The following is a 17764-nucleotide window of genomic DNA, read 5'->3' as shown; positions in this document are numbered from 1 at the left end:
CATCACCTGCTCTACACAGACTTTCCGATAGATTTTACTACTTCTAATTCAGTGTCACGTTAAAGTCAATACGGAAGATCAGTTAGAAGTGACTCATCTATTTACAAACCCGCATTTCCGCTGCCGTTAATAGCTTCCTTGTCCTCATCTTCTTCCTCTTCAGGAAGAGAGCTGTCCATTCTCTCCATCTTGCTGACAGATGTGGTTCGCTTTCTTTGGGATTCTGTGTCAAACTCATTATCAAAGAGGACCTGATCAACTGGATCTGGCTGGAAAGGGCTGGGTTCTGCTGGAGGTTTGGGAGTTCCATAGAAGTTTCCTGAAATGGACAAAGTAATAGCAGCTGAAAGAACTGATGTTGAATTGAGAGTCAGAACTATATGACCCAGCGTATGTCTCTGCCCTGATATCTCATACTGAGGCTTCTAATTGATCACCATTGGCCAAAAGGAAGCCAAAACACTTCTTCTTAGGAGTGGAGGAGGGAGAAAGAACAGAAAGACCTAATTTTTCAAGAGCCCTTTACCATGTATTTTCTAACATTATCTAACTTAAAGAAAAAAAATTTTAATGTTATTTTTGAGACAGTGAGAGACAGAGAGAGAGAGAGAGAGAGAGAGAGAGAGAGAACGAGCAAAGGAGGGGCAGAGGAAGAGGGAGACATAGAATCTGAAACAGGCGCCAGGCTCTGAGCTGTCAGCACAGAACCTGACATGAGACCCGAACTCACGAACCACGAGATTTTGACCTGAGCCCAAGTCAGACACTTAACCGACTGAGCCACCCAGGCACCCCTAACATTATCTAACTTTTTAATACTGTTTGTACTAAGGATAGGAAGTTGACTTCATGTACATAGTTTATTTATTCCTACAGGGCTGGCTTTGCATGGGATCTAAATTAGGGCCTCGTTTGTGAATTTAAATGCCTCAATGCTCTTGTGTAAGACTAATTGGCATAAGAAGTGGGAGTAAAGGAAGAGAAAACTAACTCAAATAATTTTGTTCTGATGTGCAACATAATGAACTATTTTGGTAAAACGAGGAAATATGTGGGTAAAGGATAAAGCTGAGAACTAACCAGTGTGTGTTGAAATGTAGGCTGTTTATGTAAAAGTAATTTTTAGGTTCTCTGAGCATTCTAATTATATTATTTTATTTGACAATTTATTGAACAGAGACATTATTAGCATAATTCAATATTGGCTTACTCTCAGGAAAGAAAGAAATACTTTAATATTCTAAGTCTTGAGGATCAGGAATTTTTGCAGTAAAAATAAATGTTCCAGAGTAGAATGAAAACAATTGAGTATCTTAATTTGTCATGCAATTCCCAGTAGGCGGGCAAATACAATGGAAAACCACTCAAAAGGTCTAACTACATGAATAGTTTGTGGCTCCTGCTAGTTTTGACCTTTTATCAGCCACCATGCCAATGCTCTAGGAAGATAAATATGGTTAGGGAATAAAATACTCACTATATATATTTTAAAAATCACATCTTCTAATCAAATTCCTGGGCTCTTAAGCAGGCAATTATTATTTTTTTTTAGTTTTTTAAGAATGTTTATTTATTATTGGGAGACAGAGAGAGACAAAGCATGAGCATGGGAGGGGCAGAGAGAGGGGGAGACACAGAATTCAAAGCAGGCTCCAGGCTCTGAGCTGTCAGCACAGAACCCGATGCAGGGCTCAAGCCCACAAACCGTGAGATCATGACCTGAGTTGAAGTTGGACACTTAACCAACTGAGCCAGCCAGGCGTTCTTTAAGCAGGCAATTATGACACTCATCACATAAAGTAAATGAATGGGGTATATAATGAATTATTTGTCCCAGATGAAAAAAGCATAGGTTGTTCACCATAAAACCGAGGCAAATCTACAAATAAGTTCACCTTCAGTAGTGTGTGCCTTGAGGAGAAAGCATTAAGATAAATTCTTTGGAAATCTGACTTAGAGTGGTAATTGTCATTAAAATATTCAAGACAAAACAATGAAATCAAACCGAAACACTTATCAACTATCTCTTATCTCTCCCACTCAATAACTCCCTTGCTTCCAAATCCATGTTTGAAATGGTGTTATTCCTATCATGTAGATGGATGCAAAGATTCATATTAAAAGGCTCAGAGGAGGTCTCTGCGAACTTTCTGGGCCACGAGTAATAAAGCAAAGACTCAACGAAGAGGCCAGCTCACGCTTCTCTGGGGCAGAGGGCACAGAAACATCCCAAAGAGAAGTCTGGTGGAGGAGAAGGAGGATGCCCCAGGATTTCAATTTCTCCTGCACTGTGTCCCCCAATCACGCTGCCCAGGAATTTGGACATGCCGTGGCAAAAATCAAAAGTCCACTTCTCTAAGGACGGTAGTTGTAGTAAAAATGCTAGACACACATGTTACTGTGTAGACTTAGTAATTACTACCCCACCCAAGGAAGTTTAACTGTCTTCCTGGGTGAAATCAGACAAATTTGCGATATTGAGATTGCTACCCATGATCATGAAGATTTTAGGACTTCATAATAAATTCTGGCAGTTGCCTTATTTAAACATGATTATTGGACTTAGATTAAAAAAGAAAACTAGTGTTGCTCATAAGGAAATTAGATCTATTTTTCTTGAGTGGTTGGTAAATAGCAAGATTTCAGATACAGCAAGGCGTAAAAATGACTACTATATTTGTGAATCCTACTATAGTTATTATCAGAGAAAGGTTTTCAGCTTTTTGAAGCTGTTTTGGAAGGTTTCCGCCCCCCGTCTTTTTTCTTTTCTGAAGGTTTTTTAAAATTTTTCAAATGGAATTATCAACTATTAAGTATTTTAAATACACACAAAAACACAGACAAGTGTATTAGAAGCATCCTTATTTACTTAACTTGCCTTTCAGGTCTCCCTTTTATCCCTCTTTAAGGACTTGCATATATGGTCACATATTCAATTAAAGCCCTAACTTCCTGTCTCAGTCCTTCCCGTGCTCTCCTTGAGCTGTCCTGAAGTTGGTATGTGTTATTCCCCTGCACACTATGTACAACTAGGATGCATGTACATGCACACATAATATATAGATACCAATGTTTCTGTAAAAGCTTCATAAAGGTTTTTATCACATTTCGTATCTTTTTAAAAATAAATGGTATACTGTATGTATTCTTTTGCATCTTTCTTTTTATACAATTATATTTCTAGGACTTATTCCTGTTCATACATGTAGATTCAAGTCTATTTAACTGCTGTATAATAGTCCATTTTCATGAAAAATTAAAGCGCATCTCATTAACTCCCCTACTCAAACACAGTTGCTTCCATTCTCTCACTGTTTCAAATTAATGCTGTAATGACCATTCCGGCATGTGACTACATATGCACAGAGGTAAGGATTTCTCTAGTGCAGGCATCTAAAGAGGGAACTGCTGGGTTCAGAGTTAAGTGCATCTTCAAATTTACCAGCTATTACCAAGATGCTCCCCAATAGGGGATTATATCATTTTATACTCTTGCCAGCAGTATATGGGAGTTTCCACTTCCCACAATTATCAGACTTTAAGATTTTTGTCAATCTGATGGGTGTGAAATGGAGCATTTCAATTTGCATTTCCTTTGAATTCAGCACACAGCAATTAGTAATATGTAATATGCCACACTGCCAGATCCCATGTTGTTATACTTAACAGAGGGAAATAAAGGAGAATGTCTTTGTGATGTAAGGGCAGAGAAGGACTTCTTTTTTTTTTCATGTTTCTTTATTTTGAGAGAGAGAGAATGCACGTGTGAGCAAGCACAGGGGAGGGGCAGAGACAGGGAAAGAGAGGGAGAATCCCAAGCAGGCTCTGTGCCGTCCGCACAGAAGCTGATACAGAGCTCGAGCTCATGATCATGACCTGAGCCAAGATCAAAAGAGTTGGAACCTCAACTGACTGAGTCACCCAGGCGTCCCCAGAGGAATTCTTAAAACTTCTAAAGCACAAATCCTAAGAGAAACAGGGATAAATCTCATACATAAAAATTAAGGATTTCTGGAAGACTGGGTGGCACAGTGAGTTAAGCATCCGACTGTTGATTTCAGTTCAGCTCACGATCTCACGGTTCTTGGGTCTGAGCCCCACAATAGGCTCTGCGCTATCAGCAGGGAGCCTGCTTGGGGTTCTCTCTCCTTCTGCCCCTCTTCCATTCTCTAAAAAGCGACCTGACTTTGGCTCAGGTCATGATCTCGCAGTCTGTGAGTTCAAGCCCCGCGTCGGGCTCTGTGCTGACCGCTCAGAGCCTGGAGCCTGTTTCAGATTCTGTGTCTCCCTCTCCCTCTGACCCTCCCCCGTTCATGCTCTGTCTCTCTCTGTCTCAAAAATAAATAAACGTTAAAAAAAATAAAAAAAAAAATTAAGGATTTCTGTTTAATGAAGCAACACAGGACAAGCTTATCAGGTGCCAGAATGCGAGAAAACCTCTATAACCAATAAGGAATTAATTTCTAAATAAATATCTAAATATCTAAGAAATGTCTGCAAACGGAGATCTCACTTGAAAAAAACAAACGAAAAGGCAATTACTAATAGGCATATGAAGAGACGCTCAAACTCTCTGACTACCAGAGAAACTTGAATTTAAAGGAGATAGCACTTCCACAACCATCAGACTGGCAAAATTCTGAAGCCGGATGGTGAGGAAGTGGAGTCCTTACTGATGCTGCTGCAGGAACCGACCGGCGATGCAGGGGCAGAGCTACCGCAACCCCTTTACCAGAGCGAGTACAGACAGCCCTTAAAACCCCACAGTTCTGCCCCTGGGTACGTATGCCACAGACACACTCACACAGGTCTAGGAAAAAGGGTGTCACAGCTTTATCCGTGGTGGCGGGGGAGATTGGAAGCAATCTGGAAGTCAATCACTGGGGAGAGGGGTTAAGTAAAATGCCGTGGATTCACAACCTGGAGTACTGTGCGGTGGTGAAGACAGCAATGAATTAGCAACATGGGTGAACCCAGAAAACATAGAAACAACTGAAAACCGTTAAAAACTGAATGAGATCTAGAATAATAAAGAGTAAATGCATGCAAATAATAAATGCATGCACACGAGGTGCACAATACACATTTTGCAAGAATGCATACAAACAAAAGCATACATATTAAACACATCAGTCTGGTTGCCACTAAGAGGGAGGTGAATGAGAACAGGCTATTTGCATAAAAATATAAAACGGCAGTGGTCACTTCCTCTCAGAAGCCTTCACAGGCCACCTTATCTTTGATATTCTTACTATTTTCTTTAAATCTCTTGTTTTTTGGGGCGCCTGGGTGGCTCAGTCGGTTAAGCGGCCGACTTCGGCTCAGGTCATGATCTCGCGGTCCGTGAGTTCGAGCCCCACGTCGGGCTCTGTGCTGACAGCTCAGAGCCTGGAACCTGTTTCAGATTCTGTGTCTCCCTCTCTCTGACCCTCCCCTGTTCATGCTCTGTCTCTCCCTGTCTCAAAAATAAATAAAACGTTAAAAAAAAAAATTAAAAAAAAATCTCTTGTTTTTGTTTCCTTCATAACATCTCCTTCTGATGTTTGATTTTGTTTGTTTTACTAACTTCGTATTTAGATATGGGATTTATTAAGGGAGTATCATTTCAATATTGTTCACTACAGTGTCACTATTCCCTTTTACACTGCTTGGCATATAGTTGGTACTTAATAAATGGGTTGCTGAGGGGTGCCTGGGTGGCTCAAGTCAGTTAAGCCTCCGACTCTTGATTTCAGCTCAAGTCACGATCTCATGGTTCATGGGATCGAGCCCTGCACTGGGCTCTGCGCTGACAACAAGGAGCCTGCCTGGGATTCTGTCTCTCTCTGCCTCCTCTGCTAGTGCTTTCTCAAAATAATCAAATAAACTTAAAATTAAAAAAAAATGGGTTGCTGAATGAATGAATGAACGAATGAATGAATGAGTTGTGGGAGCTAAGCTCAGAACCCGTAGCTGCAGCAAACTAAGCAGGCAAAAGCAAATCACAGAAGACTCCGAAGAGGATTCACAAGCAGAGCTGTGCCGGAGGAAGGCTAGCACGACAGCAATGGGCAGGTGGGGAGCACGGAGGGAAGAAGGTGTACAAATGACATGAACCATAGTAGCCCAGACGCAAGCCAGTCCAAGGCCCACAAGGAAGTGTGAGAGTGAAAAGAAAGGCACTGGAAAAGCTGCTACAGACAAAGAAATGGCTAGATTTGGTAGCAGACACGTGGGAATAGGAGAGAGAGGAGGAAGCAAATGACGACTCCACTGTTTTGAGCCCAGGGTGCAGCTAAAGAGAGAAATTACGAATTACTCTTTTGGATACACACGAATGCATGTTTGGATACGCTGAACTCAAGGTCAGTGTTTATTGAACACCATTTCTAGACACCAAGGATACTTCTGAATAAGAAAGACATGATGCTGCCTTCATCGAGCTTGTGAAAAAGGCAACCATGACAGCTTGATGAAGCAATGATGAGGGAGTACGGGAAACCATGGAGCGGACAAGCTTGCCAGGGGAGAGCAGAGGTTAAGGGGGAACAAAGGACGGAACGTGGCCTCATTTAAAAACTGAAACTGATCTTAAGTCTCTGCTTCCTAGAATCAAGTGGGTAGAGAAGAGATAAGAAAAGAAAATCAATTATTCTATTTTTGTTCTTTCCCCCCCAATCTATTTTCTCTCTTCTCCAAGAGAGCCAAGCTGTAGACTTTTTAGAGTGCACAGTATTTGGATTCCCAACCACAAACAGAGAGCAATCAACAAACACATGTTGAGTTCACACGATGAATATGAATTTCTATGAAATATGCAAACTGGCCAGTTTGAATGATTTCAGTACATTCTTCACAATCAGCTTCATAATATGATGGAATGCTTCTGCTTATTATTTAATCCCATTTTAGTCAGCAAATGACAAAGAGCCTGACCAAAAGAAAAATTTCCCAAAGACCAACAGAAATTTTTTTTTTACAAAAATGGTATTTTACTGATCAAATTCCCTTTGAAATAATTCTAGTCAGTTTTCTAATAATTCAGATAGTTTTCTTGGTTGCTGCCATTGTCAGTATTTGGGGACATACCATCATACGTTCCACTTTCTAATAATGCGCCACTCTCTTCCAGTGCTTTGAACTGTTCAACAGAAATGAAATTATAGTCCACCCCTGGTACTTCCCCATCCCTGGGGGCCCTTGTAGTGCCTAAGGAAAAAAACAAGAAAAAAAAATAGGTTGTAAACTGCTTTTAAACTTACAAAATATTGAGAATAGAAAATACAGTCTATAGAGAACACATGGGAGAAACACACTACTGAATATATGGTACCTTCTAGAATGACGATCAGAAAATTTTAGATTTAACATTTTTTGGTGAGAGTAGGAAAATAATGTAGAATGACTAAATACACTTTAACAAAATCTACAGATAGCTATGAAATTTGAACCACAAAGACTAAAAAAAGTTTTAGTGTCAAAGGAAGCTTAACTTTCTAAGACACAATTCTTTTTTTTTTTTAAGTTTATTTATTTTCGGAGAGAGAGAGAGCGTGCGCGCAAGTGAGCTCAGGGGAAGGGCAGAGAGAGAGAGGGAGAAAGAGAATCCCAAGCAGGCTCTGTGCCCTTAGCACAGAGCCCAAAGGAGGGCTTGATCTCACAAACTGTGAGATCATGACTGAGCCTAAACCAAGAGTTGGATGCTTAACCAACTGAGCCACACAGGTGCCCCCAACAGTTAATTCTTTTACTTCAATTATCACTACTTAACATCTGAAGGAAAGATAAATCTATCAATGACAGATTCATATTTCATATTTTGAGGGACATGGTATTCTTTTTTGTTTTTAATTGAAGTAAAGTTGACATACATTATTAGTCTCAGGTGTATACAGACTTCATTTTCATCAAGCTACATTTGTTTCTTCCCTGGAATACATGTAAGCTAACCTTCTACTTCCTAGCGTCATGAAGGACAATAAAAAGAGAGACACAATTTTTAAAGGTTCTTTTAATAAACTCTAGTTTAAAAACTTGGACAAATTTTAATTATGAAATTATTTTAGATTAATGAATAAAAGGCTTAAGATAGGTATTCACATATTACACCTTAGCCATTATTAAGTCATTTCAAACACTTCAGAAATACACTGTTTAATGAAATATACTATGGCAATACAATACTAAATTTCTGTCTATTAAAGAATTCATGCTAAAGCAAAATATTTCAGATCAAAAGTATAAATTCAAGTTATGGCAGCACTGCTACCTTTGACTGAATTTTACTGAATATGAATTAAATTGAAAATTTATTATCAGTTCTAGATACTAGAAAAATTATTTCAAACAGTAGAGAATACAAAAAAGAGATCTAAGTATTTAGCCAGGAAACAGAGTTAGGATATTGTGGCAAATCCTGTGTAAGAATGCCTTCCCAAACCTCTTCCTCCACTTCTGCTCCCTATTCATTAATGGCGCTCCAAGCCAGAAACTGGCAAGTCCGCCATCTTAGGTTCTTCTCTCTATTCCACATCTAGTCAACAAATCCGGTTGATTCCATCTCCTGAATATCTCTAGGATTTATATACTTTAATTCATTCTCACACTGACCTAATTCATATCACTATCTATGGTCTCCTAGGTTCAACCCTTGCTCTCCCTGGCTACTCTCCTTACCCAGACTGTAGCCAGTGACTTCTCTAAAACAATCATCTGGGCAAAAATCCTCTAAATCAATCAAAGGTTTCCCATGATCTTTAGCACTCAAGTCCACACTCTACCTTTCCAGGTTCTGTATTGCCTCACTCCTTTCATATTCCAGGCTTTAAACATAAGAGGGTTTTTTTTTCCCCAGTTCTTTTAATGTTTCTTGCATTTGCTCACCTCCATAAGGCCTTTGTCCAAGCCATTCTTTTCTCTGGAAGACTTCCTCTTCCCTTTCCCACTCTTACCTCAGCTAATTCCTGGCTTAGAAAGTTTCTTTAGGGGCGCCTGGGTGGCGCAGTCGGTTAAGCGTCCGACTTCAGCCAGGTCATGATCTCGCGGTCCGTGAGTTCGAGCCCCGCATCGGGCTCTGGGCTGATGGCTCAGAGCCTGGAGCCTGTTTCCGATTCTGTGTCTCCCTCTCTCTCTGCCCCTCCCCCGTTCATGCTCTGTCTCTCTCTGTCCCAAAAAAAAAAAAAATAAACGTTGAAAAAAAAAAAAAAAAAAAAAAAGAAAGTTTCTTTAGTGGGGCGCCTGGGTTGCTCAGTCAGTTAAACCACTGACTTCAGCTCAGGTCATGACCTCACGGTTTGTGGGTTCAAGGCCCATATCACTGTCAGTGCAGAGCCTGCTTTGGATCCTCTGCTCCCTCTCTCTCTGCCCCTACCCTCCCATTCCCCATGTGTGTGTGCGCGCGCTCTCTCTCTCTCTCCCTCTCTCTCAAAAATAAACATTAAAAAAAAAAGTTTCTTCAAGAAACCTTCCTGGGGTATGGAACATGAAGGAATCACATCTAAGTGGTTCAAAGTAATAGCCCCAAGTCTTAGCACAGTGAAAGAATCATGGTAGGTACTCAATATAGACAGTTGTCAAGTAAATTACATGAAATTTTACACAAATATAATTAGCAGTGTCTAGAAATATGCTATTATTATAATTCACGGGAAATTATTAATTGCTCTTACTTTTTAGTTGCATTACATTCTATAACATGAAAAACTCCATAAAGATGTTAATAAATCATTAATGGTAACAATCTCAGAAAATAACAATTAAGCCAACACTGTAAGCAACAAAAACTGTATTCAACAAATTTCGCCCCTCATCCTTACCCAACTTCTTATAAAAATGAGCATTTCTTTATCTGCTTTATGTCACAGAGGATACAAAATCTGGAAAACATAACTTTCTTTCTTGTTAAATATTTTTTTGTCAAATTTGTTTTTTCATATATATTGACTAAACTACATCATTAGATTCCCCAAAAAGCTAATAGCTCTTAGCTCCATATAAAGTAAAAGTTAACATTGGAAAATAAATTTAATGATTAAATTTAAAATTTATAGTGATCTGTGATAGATGAAAAACGTGGCCACAATATTTTGTACCTCCTTCCATCAAGAGATGGGGCAGCCTCCTGCCTCATTTCTGAAATCTAGACTGGATCTATGGTTTGCTTTCAGTAATTTAAGGTGGAGGATGTGATTTTGTACAATTTCAGGAGTCTAGGCTTTCATCTTTGCCTTATTAGAATGGTTCCACCACCAAGTATGGAAGTGTAGTCTAGACTATGATAAGAGAGCCTCACTCAAGAAACAGCACCAGGGTTCCAGACATGTGAGTGAGGCCATCTTAACACCTACAATCTGCGTGGAGGTGCGAATGACCGCAGCCACAAGAGTTGTCCCAGTTGAGTCCATCCGACTCATGGAATCATGAGAAATAATGCATGATGGTTATTTCAAGTCATTAAGTGCTGGGCTGGTTTGTTATTTGGGAACGGCTAATTAAAATATTATCCAAATAAACTCTACTATAACACATAATGATTATATAAAACTCGACTTAAGAGAAAACCATATTACAGTTAACGCTATAAAAAGAGCACTGATCCAAGGGGCAGGAGTTACTCTATATTTTAGTCTAGAATTGTTATTAACAGTAGAATTTTAAACAAGCACTGAATCCTTCTGTGCCTCCTTCTCTTTCTGCAAAGTGGTGTTGAGCAAGATGATGTTCATGATTCTTTCCATTAGTAGATATGAAATGTTATGTGTGACATATACGTTTCCAAGACTTAAAAAGTAGCTTTAATGTTAATTCTCTTAACAAATATGGATTATGACAAATTTTCACATCCTATCCCCAAAAGTGTATAATCCCACACACATAAAAAGTTCTCTCCCTTTCTCTATGTTACCTCATTGTCTTCAGCATTCCAGAAAATTTATCTTTATATTCTCCTGATACTCTATATATTTAATGTAAAACTTTCTGTATTGCCTCCAGTCACCACTATAATTCTTTTTACGTAAAACTTCCTCTGAATCGTATTTACACACAGTCTCCAACTCCTCTCCTCTCACTCTCTCTTGAGCCCATTCCAATCAGATCACTGCCCCACACACTCCGCTGAGACAATCCGCTGTATTCATCAGGAGTCTCCACTTTGCTTCACCCAATGCTCGAGTCTCAGTCCTCATATCACCTGACCTTGTGTCAACATTTGATAAAACTGACCATTCCCCTCTTTTGCTTTATTCTGAAACCTATAGAAAGTTTCATAAAACATATATGTAAAGTTTAACAAGTAGTAATGTATCAAATCCATCCAAGCGAAGAAAGAGAATATCACCAGGACACCAAAAGCCCTCTTGAATGCCTCCAATCATAATTCTCTCCTTCCCCTCACCCCCAAAGGTACCCACCATCTTGATATCTGTGATGATGATTCCCTTTCTTCTTTCAAATGTTTACCAACTATGTAATGCATTCCTAAGCAACATAGCTTAATTTTGCCTATTTTATAACTTCATATGAATAGAATCATGCCATATGCATCCTTTTAGGTCCACATTAACACGTGCCAAGTTTTTAAACTTCTGCCGACATGTAAAGGCATCTCACTGTGTGTTTAATGTACAACTGGGTTTTGAGATTATACGTTCTTTTTCAAATATTTACTAGCCATAGATATTTCTTCAGTTGTGAAGTGACTGTTCAAGGCTTTTGCCACTTCTCTATTGCCTTGCCTGTCTTCTAAAATTTGATTTGTATTTCTTTACACTCTGGATACGACAGTGCATCATCAAATCTCAGTAATCAACGGCTTCTAAAATGCACCACTATCTTATCACTAAAAAAGAAAACAAAATGACAATTAAAATTGAAAGACACCACCTACCGAAAGCTACAATCCAACTGGAGAGAGGTTAAAGTGTGAAATAGCTGTATCTTAGCACTGAGGAAGCACTGCCATCCTGCCACATACAGCATCGCAAAGGGGGAGTTTCTGCAAATATGTGAAACGTGCCTCCTAGAAACAGTGCTCTACGCAAAACTGTGTTCCCCAAATAGTAGATAGAGGTTATGGAGAAAATAGGGTCAGAGTTGACTTCTCAAAACCTAGCGCAACTTTGTTACCCAGAGCACTAGCAAAACCAATAACCCCCCCTAATTAAAAATATTAATACAATTTGGGGCGCCTGGGTGGCGCAGTCGGTTAAGCGTCCGACTTCAGCCAGGTCACGATCTCGCGGTCCGTGAGTTCGAGCCCCGCGTCGGGCTCTGGGCTGATGGCTCAGAGCCTGGAGCCTGTTTCCGATTCTGTGTCTCCCTCTCTCTCTGCCCCTCCCCCGTTCATGCTATGTCTCTCTCTGTCCCAAAAATAAATAAACGTTGAAAAAAAAAAAATTAAAAAAAAATATTAATACAATTTAAAAGATTTTAAATTCCTAAGAAAAATATCAGACTAAGTAAAATTCTTTGTCTTCAGAAAATGACTTAAAAAAAAAGAAATGAATAGATAGCTTGACAGGAAGGGGTATGAGGAGGGCTGAGGCTACTGAATAATGAAGATAAGATCAGGCAAAATGTGCAATAAATGATTTTAAGATAAAGCACATGTTCAAATTGAGAAGAGGCCAAATCAAGGTGAACGGGCATCACGTATGGTGCATACAACATTCAACTATGTTTGTATATTCCTTCTACTTGCCACTACTTGATGACACAAAACATTAGCTTGCTGGAGGAAATGGAAAGAACCAATATTACTTCCATTAAGTTGATATCATTATCCCACCTACTTACCAATCATCTATGAACTTGGTTATTATAGAAACCAATGTTGTAGCAGAACAGACAGTATCTTCTCCTACCCTGTGATTTTTTTCATCTTTTTTAATGGTCTTTTAATGATAATAGTTTTTCATTTTATTGTAGTTAAATTTATCAATCCTCTCCTTTATAGCTAATGCTTCCGTGCCTCGTTGAAGAAATCCTTCCAAAGGCCATGGAGATATTCTATATTCTTTGTTAAAAGCATCACAACTTTGCCTTTTACACCTAATAGTTTAATGCACTAAAATAGATCTTTCTTGACTTGATGGGAGATAGTGGTCAGGCTTCTGTTTTCTTCCAGAAGGCTATTCAACACAATTTATTGAAAAGTCAATTATTTTTCCCTTTGATCAGGCATATTACTTCTGTCACAGAAATCTTATACAGAAACATCTACATAAAACTAGGTGTGTGACTGGATTTTCTATTACATCCCATTTACCCACTGATCATTCCTGCACCATTATCACAGTGCTGTAATTATTATATTTTCATGATAAATCTTGATATTTAGGAGAGCAGGTTCACCTATTCTGTTTTTTTTCCATTTATAGCCCTTCCATATAAAATCTGGAATCAGAGAAAGAGGTTAAAAATGCTGGAATTTTTATGGGATTAGAATGAATCTATTAATCAATTTGAGGAGAACTGTTATCTTCACCATAGTGAATCTTTAATCCAGGAACAAGAAATCTGTCAGTATATTTACATCTTCTTCCTGGTCCCTTAGTTTTGCCTCATAGAAGTCTTTACGCTTCTTTTGAGATTAATTTCTAGGTATTTCAAATACCTATATGCTATTATAAATATTTTTGTAAACTTCCATTTTCTAATTATTGAGAATACAGAAAGAATACAATTGTGAGAATCTACTTGGTCACTTTATTTGGATATAATTGACCTACAATCAAAATTCACTAATTCTAACAGTACAATTCTGTGAGTGTGGGGACCCATCACCCCTAAAAGTTTTCTTGTGCCTCTTTGCAGTCCCCACCCTGTGGCAGCCACTGATCTGGTGTCACTGTAGTTTTGTCTTTAATGGAATCTCATAGAAACAGAATCATACATTAATTTGATTCCAGTAGTGGGTTGTATCTGGCTTCTTTCACTTAGCAGGAGGCTTTTGAGATCTATCCTTGTTGTGATTCAATGTACTTTTATTGCCTAAGTGGTATTCTATTGAATACACCAAAATTTGATTATGCATTTCCCATCGACGGGTATTTGGGTTGGTTCCAGATTTTGGACATTCTAAATAAAGAAGCTATAAAGTTACAAGTCTTTGGGCAGACATATATTTAAATTTATGTTGGGTTGATATCTAGGAAATGCTGGGTCGTATGGTAAGTCTATGCTTAACTTTAAAAGAAAATGCCCTAAAGTTAGTATACGTTGCAGTCTCACCAACTCATATATGTGAGCTGCAGTTGATTTACATTAGGGTTTTCATGTAAGAATTCCTTCTTGAAGTTTCTTGGCAAATTTACTTTTTCAAAAGCCCAAGAAAAATCAGTTGGTAGGGAAAATGCGAAAACAAAGTATTACAATTCTCCTGTGAGAATTAAAGCTTAATCATTGGACAGACACATTACTGATTTGAAGGAATCTAAGGATATCAACTGAAATCAAGAGCAAAAAATACTGAAAAGTGAAACCAAACGGTAAAGTTGGCATTTCCACAGCAGCACGTGGGAGAGCAGCAGTCACAATGCACTCGTCAGTCTTACTTGCAGCTGTTCCCTGGGCTACAAGTGTGAGGTCAAGGCCCTGTCTGCTAACAGTGAGTCTTTCTTGCAAATACAGTATTAGTGAGATTAAATGCGTCTATACTTTATATAAATCCTATGACTGGTATTCCCCAAAAAAATCACAGGTTTTGAAAGCAAAACAAGTCCTTAAGTTGGCAGTTCTGACATGGGATTCTATGTAATCATTTAACCTTGAAGGAAGATCTGAATATTATTTGAATACTATCCAACAATGTCCTTTGGCCTTTTCCACTGCTTGAGTATGTGTTATGAGTTTCAGTGCTTTGTAAGTAATAGAAGAAATGCATAGAGAAGTGAACATCGTTGTGGAACACTCCAAACCTGAAATCAGAAACTGGTCTAAAATCTAAGGTAGAAGCAATATGGATTTCAATGGCAAAACCAACATCAGGGCAAGGAGACAACATATTTTCACCATTAAAAAAGAAAACAAGCTTATTCAAATGACCACTAACTAGTGCCTAACAATTTGAAGAGCATCGATGCAATATGGAAAAATTTTCTATACCGGAATATTTGCAACCAAGCAAAGTCAGAACTATCGGCTAATACAATTGATACTTGTGTGCTTTATAATTTCATTTTAGGAGTGAAAATTTCAAATATTATATATGTGCAGTACTCTTCCAAATTTTAACTGATTTTTATTTGGCATTTATTTTGTGTTAATGTTCCCATCTTTTAATGTCTTCTATTAGCAAATGTCTGTATCAGGTAGAGAGAAGTGTTGAAAAGTGTTATCATAATCTTGTTATATAAGTTTATAATAATAACAAACCACTTGATTTTTAAAGTGGTTGGTACACTCAGGAGAATCGATCCATACCACGGTGTTTGTGGCCATCATTCCTGCTATAATGGTCAAGGGCAGCAGTCACGTGGGTTCCCACGGTGCTTGGTTCAGCTAACTCTTCATCATAACGAACCGCAGTTTATACGGGGATCAAACTGTGATGCCACTTCTTGTCATGAACTGGAACGAGCATGGCACTGTGCTCATGGCCCAAGAACACAACCAAATCTAAAATCCCTTCTTGGCAGGTCTGTGTCCTGGGACCACTACCAGCACTGATTCTGTATTAGCCAGGATCCAGACAGGAGAGAAACATGGTAACTTGAACAAGGCCAGCTTAATATAACCAATTATTAACTATTTACAAGGAATTAACTAAGAGGAAATAAAAGAGCACCCTAAAGCTGAGGGAGAATACTCCAGTGGGGAACAAACTTGGAAGGGAAGAACGCTCCCAAACTCTGGGATTCAGACCTGTGTGGAGAAGGTGTGGTAGCAGTGATGGATCTGGTTCACAGTTGGTGGGTCAAGGCTGATGGACAGGGAACAACCTGGTGGAGTACTGATGAAATTAGCCAGCAAGCTGCCTGTGGTGGGGGGTGTTTTGAACCTAACAAAACCATCTGGGACCCTGGCTGGACTTGCCAGAAACCCAGTAGAAAACCACTTACAGGGGATATTGTTGAAATGTGGGGAGCCACTGGGGTGCCCATCAAACTCATCAGGAAACTGCAAGGAAATCAGCAGGTGCACTGGTAGAACTCATGAAGCACCATGAATGGGAGTTGAATTTTGTCAAATGTTTTATCTGCATCTATTTGAAAAGATCATATTTTGTTTTGTTTTGTTTTCTTTTCTTTTCTTTTCCAGTCTATTACTATACTAGTTTCATATGTTATCCCAACCTTGCATTCCTGGGACAAATACCACTTGGTCATAATGTATTGTCCTTTTTACATATTGCTATATATTGATTTGCTAAAATATTTTAAGGAGTTTTAAGTCTATGTTCACGAAAAACTGTGTCTAATGTTATTTTCTTCTAATGTCTTTGTCTGGTTTTAGAATTGAATGAGTTGAGAAATTCCCTCCTCCTGTATCTTCTCAAAGAATCTGTGTAGAATTTGTATTATTTCTTTAAATATCTGGAACAATTCACCTGTACCATCTGGACCTGATGCTTTCTTAGAGTGAAAGTTACAAATTACAAATTCAATTCCTTTAATAAACTTAGAAGTTATTCAGTTATCTCTTTCTTCTTGAGTGAGCACTTGTAGTTTTTGCCTTCTGAGGAATTTTTCCATTTCATCTGAGTTGTTGAGTTTACTGTCACAAAGTTGTTCAAACTATTTCTGATTGTTCACTTAACATCTGTAGGATTTTTAATGATGCTATCTCTTTCACTCCTGATGCTGTTATAGTGTGTTCTCTCTCGTCACCTGAACAGTATGGCTAGAAGTATACTAGTTTTATTGATCAGAAAGAACCAGCTTTAGGTTTCATTGATTTTTCTTTATTTTCTGGTTTATCAGTTTCTGCTTTTGTCTTTATTATTTCCTTCCTTCTACTTAATTTGGGTTTACTTTGCTCTTCTTTTGCTAAATTCTTAAAGTAGAAGTTTAGATCATTGATTGACATATTTATTATTTTCTAAGTATTTAGCACTATAAATTTCCCTCTAAACACTGTTGTAACAGCAGCATTGGTATGTTGGGTTTGATTATGTTTTGAGATGCTGATGTAATATTTTGTAATTTTCCTTGTGGCTTTAACTCACAGGTTATTTAGAAGTGTGCTAATTTCTAAATATTCAGAGATTTTCCAGATGATTTTCTGTTCAGTGATTTCTTGCAATCCCTTTATGATCACAGGATATATTTTGTATAATTTAAATCCTTTTAAATTTATTGAATCTTGTTTTATGGCCTGGAGTATGGTCTTTATCTGTAAATGTCCTATGTGTACTAGAAAAGAATGTATAGTCTTCTGTTGTTGGGAAGCATGTTGTAGTAAATAGCAATTAGGTCAAGTTGGTTCAAAGTGTTATCCATGTCAGAATCACCTTAGTGATTTTTTGCTTACTTTCCCTAAAGAGGGTGTTGAAATCTTGAACTCTAATTAAGAAGTAATCTATTTCCTTCCAGTTCTATCACTGTGGTATCATTTTCATCCCATCTGTAGCATTTCCTTTACTGTTTCTTATAGTGCAAGTCTGCTGGTAAAAAATTCCCTCACCATTTTTTATTTATTTATTTTTGGTCTGAAAAATTCTTTATTTCTCTTAAGGATGTAGAAATCTTTTGTTGTATGTAGCAATCTAGGTTGGCAGTTTTTCCTTTCAGCATGTTGAAAATGACATTTGATTGACTTCCGGCTTGTATTGGTTTCTGTTGAC

At 38.3% G+C, this 17764-nt stretch overlaps 1 protein-coding gene across 3 annotated transcripts in view; it reads right to left on the bottom strand.

Moving 5' to 3' along the window:
* Window positions 1-17764, bottom strand: part of MAGI3 (membrane associated guanylate kinase, WW and PDZ domain containing 3) — a 250064-nt gene that overhangs the window by 81678 nt on the left and 150622 nt on the right. For all 3 annotated transcript variants that reach the window (XM_086717871.1, XM_086717872.1, XM_086717874.1), the window contains exons 3-4: window positions 7069-7188; window positions 110-319 (exon numbers count right to left, since the gene is read on the bottom strand). In XM_086717871.1, coding sequence (XP_086573997.1) covers window positions 110-319; window positions 7069-7188 — 330 coding nt within the window. The remainder of the gene's footprint in view (window positions 1-109; window positions 320-7068; window positions 7189-17764) is intronic.

The sequence above is a fragment of the Puma concolor genome, chromosome C1 (assembly GCF_028749965.1).
Source record: "Puma concolor isolate L17-30 chromosome C1, mPumCon1.1.hap2, whole genome shotgun sequence".
Taxonomy (NCBI): Eukaryota; Metazoa; Chordata; class Mammalia; order Carnivora; family Felidae; genus Puma; species Puma concolor.
Note: the sequence above shows the minus strand (reverse complement) of the source record. Positions and strands in the feature narration are given on the sequence as shown.